General features: G+C 41.5%; 1 protein-coding gene across 1 annotated transcript; it reads left to right on the top strand.

Moving 5' to 3' along the window:
* Positions 1–4,814: 4,814 nt before the first annotated feature.
* Positions 4,815–5,273, top strand: LOC145807253 (secreted RxLR effector protein 78-like). Its single transcript, XM_082905208.1, has one exon. The coding sequence runs from the start codon at positions 4,815–4,817 to the stop codon at positions 5,271–5,273; it is 459 nt and encodes a 152-aa protein (XP_082761334.1).
* The last annotated feature ends 2,013 nt before the right edge of the window (positions 5,274–7,286 follow it).

Genomic DNA, 7,286 nt, shown 5'->3' with positions numbered 1-7,286 from the left:
GTGTTTTCGACAATTTCCCTAGCTGAGACTGAGGTTTATCATTTCACCCATGATTGCTGGCATCTGTTAAGGGAGCCCGTTGCCTTATCAAGCTTGAACTCACCAAGAGTGAGTAAAATTTCCATCTCTCCAAAGATTTTGTTCCTTTTGCTCATAGCAGAATCGAAAGATTCACGAATGAACATAATGGGTTTGGGCTCATTGGCGGGTATGTTGTCTTGGCTAGGGTAATGGTTGGCTGTTTGTAAGTCGTGGATGGGATTTATGTTATGGAGTGGCAATCTATTGCGGTCAGGAAGAGGGTTTTTGATAACTTTGGAATTTTCAGGCGGGGTGATGACCTTTTTGTCAATCCGGTCTTGAATTTCATAGCAAAGGCAAAAGCAACGGCTAGTATGGTGACCATACTGCTAATGGAATGTGCAATATTGGGTAAGGTTGTGTCTAGGTGGAAGAGGGTTAGGGAGAGGTCAAGGATTGAGAAGTTTGAGATGCCCTTTCTCCATTAGTACCTTCATGGCGCTAATTGGGCTCATATAGAGATGGGTAAAGGTTCATTTTTCGGAGTATGAAGCACTAGGCTCAAAAACATTGGTAAATGGGTTGGCGGGTGTTGGCTGGGTGTTTATAGGCTTGGGATTGGAATTAGGATGGGTTGTTTCTGGTAAAGCATCCCTTTTCATGGCTTACCTCCTGCTTCAAAATGCTCCCAACCTGAGCAACAAAAGTGTCATCCACAGTCTTTGCAACAACTACAAACACTTGTTTCTTGTTTAACCTTTTTACCTTCAAAGTCTCAATAGCCCACTGCATAAGGATCAATACTTGCCCCAGCCTTGTTCTTGCCACTTGCTTCAGCTTGGCCAAAGGATTGGGTGGCTATATCAAAGCGCAGCCCATTTGTTGTTGATATGTCATCACCCAGATTTAAGATAGCTTCGGGTTGGCCCTTTGCAACTATAGCTCGCCTCAAGATTGGGGAGCTTTTTGACGTGAACTTTTTGGCATATGATGTGGTCGATGAAGGAGCCAAGACCCTAAAGGCTAAATCTTTCATAGTTCTCTGAAGATCTTCAATCATGCTCAACAACTCAGGAGTAGCTGGTTTGGCCATTGGTGCCTGTAGTGTATTTGAACTGACTTGGTCTTGATAAATTGGTTAGGTTGGATTCTTTGGAGTAGGCTAGACTGGAATTAGGTTATTGTGGAGTTCCAGTTTGGGGTTTGAGATGATTGGGGCTCAAGTGCATCCATCATACACAAGTCTGGGCTTTCTGGAATGACCACCTCAGGCTTGGGTAAATGGGCTGGGGTGATGTATATGCTAGGATTGAAGGTAGGTGGTAGTGTATGGATAAGGTTCAGATTTTAAGGAGAAGCGGTCATATACGAGAAGTGGGTTATTGGTTACATTGGGTTCTTGAGGTAGAGCTATCGTTCGATTGTCAATGAGATTCTGAACCTCATGACGAAAGCGGTAGCAACGATCGGTGTCATGATCACACTGCTGATGGTACACACAGTATTTGGTGGGGTTATGTCTAGTAGGGAGCAAGTTAGAAAGAGGTTAGGGATCGAGATGTTTGAGATACCCTCTTTCCATCAGGACTTTTAGTGCGTGGGTTAGGCTCATATGGAGGGGGTGAAGGCTCTGCCATGAGCTCAGGTCGGGCCGGCTGTTTGTGGATTGGTATTGGCAAAAGGGTTGGCAGTTTTGGGATTGTTGGCAACGATATTGATTTAAGTGATTTAGGAATAGTGTTACTATTAGCATTGGTACTCTTGGAAAACACTATCGTTGTCGGTTCACTTGTTCTAGAGATAATCCCTTCGTTAAATACACTCTCAATCTGAATCCCTAATTCATACAAGTCTTTAATTGTGAATAGTGGAATATATCATCTTCTATAACATATCGGGCTTAAGATTCTACACTACTATCCGAACTTGCTCCTTCTCCAAGGGCATGTTGGTCATTCGTGCAGTCTTCGCCCTCTATCTCACAACAAAGTCTATGAAGGGTTCTTTGGGATTCTGAGAAGTTGCCTCTAGCTCGCTAATTGTTACCCTCATCTGGGTATTGTAGGAATACTGATTAACAAATCCCTCATATAGTTCTTCCCAGTTCCGCTTGGTCGAGTCTTCCAGTTTGGCATACTAGATGGCTGCCACGTTTGATAAGGTCCTTCCAAATAATGACAATTTCTAAGCCCGCGTCAAGCCCATTGGTTTCAGGATATCTAAGAAGAGACGATCATAGACAATAGGATCTCCACTTCCAACAAATCTATCAATATGAGGCATTTTGAACGTCTCTGGCAATCTTACAAAAGCCTCAATATAACCATCTTCAATGTCTGGGATTGAATTGAAGCCTTAAGATTTCTTAAGCATCTTCTCCAGCTTGGTGATTTTTATCATAGCAGGATTAATGTCATTGATGTCGAAAGGAAGAAGCCCTCCGTGAGGCTGTGTCGAAGGCCTGAAAGCTTGAGCTTGAGCTCACACCTCTTGGGGATTTGGAGCCTGGAGATTTTCAGCTAGCGAAGGTGGAACGAGGTTCGGTGGGGTAGCTAGAACTGGAAGTGTGGTAGATGCCCTAGATGGGCGTTGCATTTCAGCAATGGTCTTATCCTACATGACAATTCTCTGGTTTAGTGTATCTATGGTTCTTTAAAAGGTCGTTATCATGGCCACAACTTCTTCTAGACTCCGTCCCATCACAGGCCTGTTGAGTTGGCAATTGGGGAAATGGATGGGTGTACCCTGAGAGCTAACTAAGAAAATTTTGACCCGATTACACTTGATGTATTTGAACTGGATTAGTCTAGATGGGTTTGACTAGATTAGGCTTTTTAGACTGGGTCTTTTGGTATTTGATGGATCTTTTTTGAGCTGGCCTTTGGGGATTAGATAGACTGGACCTTTGCTGAGCGGGTTTTTTTTCTAGGATTGGATGGACTGTGATGGGTTAAGGCTTTCTAGGTCGGATTGGGTTGGGCCTTTGCTGAGTTGGGTACTGCTCCTTCTTTGGTTTAGACAAACATAGCATTAAAAACAAATGCCCCATCAGATCAGGATACGGGGTGTGTTAGTCAAAAAGAAAGCAAGATACAATTTTTGGCGTTGGTTCTGGTCTGGCTAAAAATTCACCCATATCAAACACAAACCCCTGAATTTTGACCTAAATTTTGATTCTGATATGACCCTCAAGTTTGAAAGGAATCGCCTCAACATTAAGACTCTCTAAGGATTACATCATACATATCCAAAGATTTCACATATTGCACAAAAGCATTCAAGACACCCCTATGAGAGGTTAGGGTTTCCCTATCCTAACTTTGGAATGATCTAGAGTTCCACTAATTCAAACAAGCGGTATCACAACAACCTGAAAAATGGGAGAGCATCCTACCCTAGTGTGAAGGTCACTAGACCTCACTACATGCACTAGGCCAATTGGTCCAAAAGGATACCTCAATAAGATTACCTAATATACCTCTCACACCTAACACCGAGAAGTCAAATGAGGATCAAATGGTACGGTGATACTCCAGATCCAAGGGTTGTGTTTCCAACATGGTGGAGCCCATGACCGGCCAGCCTTTTGGCAAGCTTTGTAGGCAAGCCGTCCAGGAATAGCAGATGGAAAACACAATGACTTAAGAGCACCATTCAAATGCAATGCAATGAACATATATATGTTGATAAAATGTCACATCATGAAATTCAAGTCAAGCTGATTGACTTGCCCATGCTTGGGAGGAAATTTACCTGGTGTAACTCACAAACAAGAGAGAATTGGAGTAGAATAGACAGATTTTTACTTAATCATGAATAGGTATAGAATTTCAACTTCAAGTTATGGGGTCTTCCTAGATTGATTTTTGACAACTACCCTTTCCTTTTGATGGAGGATGAAAGAGATTGGGGTCCTCGTCCTTTTAGGTTTCTGAATGCTTGGACCATCATCTTAAGTTTGCAGGTTTAGTGGACAAATTTTGGTCAGATTTCTAGGTTGAAGGTTGGGTCGGGTATAGATGTCTCATGAAATTGAAAGCCTTAAAACACAAATTAAAAGTGTGGAATATTGAAGAGTTTGGAATGCTTGAATCCAAGCTTAACGTTGCAGAAGAGGAAGTCCATGCCATAGAGTTAATCGCCGAAGAAAGAACATTTCTGGGGACTGAACAAGCTAGACAGAAGGAAATAATTAGTGAAATTTGGAGGTTAAACAAAATATTAGAATGGACTTTGCTACAAAAGTCCAGAATCAATTGGGCATCAAAAGGAAATAGGAATACAAGGTATTTTCACATTATGGCTTCTAATAGAAATAGCAGAAATTCTTTGTGTTCAGTTATGATGAATGGCTCTTTGGTGGAAGAACCTATAGAGGTTTGGCATGTGGTGAAGTCTCATTTCATGAATCTTTTCTACGAATCTTGGGCTGCTAGGCCCTCACTGTCTGGCTAGTTCAAAAATATTGGAGGTCGTCAAGTAGCGGATCTATTGGAAGCAAATTTTACTAAGGAGGAAGTCAGATATGTTGTCAAGAACAGTGATGGTAATAAAGCACCTGGGCCTGATGGATTTAATTTGGCCTTTTATAAGAAATGCTAGGGAGTAGTCACACCTGAGGTAATGCAATTTTAAAGAGAGTTTCATCAAAATGCCTCATTAGTGAGTGGTTTAAATAGCACTTTTATAGCTCTAATCCCAAAGTAGACAACCCATCAAGCTTGAGGGATTATAGGCCAATAAGCCTCATTGGATCCTTGTACAAAATTTTGGCTAAAGTCTTAGCTAATAGGATGAAACAGGTGATGCCAAGGATTATTAGTGAGAATCAATCCACATTTCTTGGGGAAAGGAATATCCTAGATGGGATTCTCATTACTAATGAGATAGTTGACGGGTGGAGAAAATCAAACAAGAAAGGTTTGGTGTTGAAATTAGATTTTGAGAAGGCATATGATTCAATCAACTGGGAATCCTTATTTAGTATGTTATCTAATTTTGGTTTTTGCGATAGATGGGTGAGATGGATGAAAAGTTGTGTAACTTCCACAAAAGTTTCAGTTTTAGTAAATGGTTCACCTACTGAGGAATTTTTCCCACAAAGAGGTCTTCGGCAAGGTGACCCATTGTCCCCTTTCCTCTTCAATATTGTGACCGAGGGGTTGAATATCGTGTTTGCTAGGACCAAGGAAATGGGTTTGATAAAAGGGGATGCCATCGGGAATAGTGGAATCACAATAACAAATCTGTAATTTGCAGATGATGCAATATTGTTTTGTGAAGCTAAGTGGGTGGAAGTGGTGACCATCAAACGCATTCTGAGATGTTTTGAAATCTTATCGAGGCTAAAAATTAATTACCATAAGAGTGTGATTGCTGGTATTGGTGTGGATAAAGTGTTGCTGTAGAGTTTTACCTCTAGACTAAATTATGCCCATCAGAGGCTACCTTTTAAGTACCTAGGTCTACCTCTAGGTCTACCTCTAGGAGCTAATCCTGGTAGGTCAAGCACTTGGAAGCCAGTCTTGGACAAGTTTAAACAGAAGTTATCTACATGGAAGACAAGATTGCTTTCATTTGTTGGGAGGCTGACACTAATTCAGTCCATTATGAGTAACTTGTCTATCTATTACTTGTCATTGTTCAAAATATCAGTGGGGGTGGAAAAAACTATTGAAAAGATTCAAGCAAACTTTCTTTGGGGGAGGGGGATCCGACCTTAGAAGGAAAGTTCACATGGTTAGATGGGATACCGTTACCAAGAGTAAATATTTGGGAGGCTTAGGGATCAGAAATATCACAGTTATGAATAAGTGCTTACTGCTAAAATGGTGGTGAAGGTTTGGGGCAGAGCATCATACTTTGTGGAAGGATGTTCTATGCTCTAAGTATAATATGGGGGGTGGAAGATGGCTGCCATGTATAGAAGAAACAGCAGAAACTCAAATTTTTGGTCTAATATCATTGGTGCAATTGTATCTACTCCTATGTTACACAATCCGTACCTAGCAAACTCAATTATTGAGTTGGGGAATAGTAGGAGAGCTCATTTCTAGCTGGATAAATGGGCTGGGGAGTTGAGTCTTAAGGAGGAATTCCCCAGACTTTTCTCTCTGTCCACTGATAAAATAGGAGTAGTGTCTAATTTTTATATCAGGAGTGGGGGGGTCTTAGGTTTGGAATCTAGAATTCAGGAGAGCTCTATTGGCCTATGAAGAGGGGGAGATTAGTCGACTTCATTCATTCCTTATGAATGCTCTAGCAATGAGGGTCACTACACAAGATGCTTGGGTCCTGTTAGGAAAATGGCAATGGTAGTTTGGAATAATTGTGCCCCTCCTAAAGTCAATTTTTTTGGGTGGCTGGCTTAGCAAGGCAAAATTAAAACCTCTAGCTTCTTACATAAAATCGAGATCTTAGTTGCATCTGCCAATGTGGGTTGTGACTTCTGTCAAAATGAAGTGGAATCTGTCAATTATATCTTGCTCTTTTGTCCATTTGTTTGGCCAATGTGGTCTAATATTATGAAATGGTGGGGTTTTCAGTGGGCTATGCCAAACTCAGTGGAAGGGCTGCTGCAATGGTGGTCGTTTTGCAAAATCAAAAAGACTGAGAAGTTGTTGTGGAAGGTTATGCCTTTGGCTGTTTTGTGGTCCACATGGAAGCATAGAAATGATTGTGTTTTTAATGGTTCCCAGCCAAATTTTGAGGAACTATGTGAGGTTGTCAAAATAAGAATTTCTTTGTGGGCCCAATCCTTCCCAGCTAAAATGGAGTTCTCTATCAATGATGTAGTCTTCAATTTGCCTCAGGTTCAATATTGTATTAGGAATGAGAGTTGAGCTAACCATCTGTTAGTCTGTATAATTGGCTTTGGGTGGAACAGAGTATGGCTGCTGTTGGTGTGTTTGCTGCTACTGGGTGTTTGATTCTTGGCTGCCCAACTATGCTCAGGCTGTGGCTCTAGGAGTGATCTGATATGTTGGTCTGTCTTATTCTGGTGTGCTGATAGGTGTCTTGGTTGATGGACTTATTTGTTGTGTAGAAAAAATGGTGCCTGAGCTTGTGTAAGGCCTAGTTTCTGAGAGGTGCTTATGTGCTAGTGTGGATTAGTGCTGGTGTTGCTCACTAGTTTGGTGCTGGTTTAGTGTTGTTGGTTGCTCACTGGTTTGGTGCTGTTTTGTGCTGGTGTGCTGACTTTGAACCTCCATGTGACATTGTGAAAATGAGATCTGGTTTATAATATGCAGCTTTTGTGAATGATC

This window comes from Camellia sinensis, chromosome 14 (genome assembly GCF_055761805.1).
Source record: "Camellia sinensis isolate YWXY chromosome 14, ASM5576180v1, whole genome shotgun sequence".
NCBI lineage: Eukaryota > Viridiplantae > Streptophyta > Magnoliopsida > Ericales > Theaceae > Camellia > Camellia sinensis.
The sequence above is the reverse complement of the archived record's forward strand: the minus strand, read 5'-3'. Positions and strand labels throughout refer to the sequence as shown.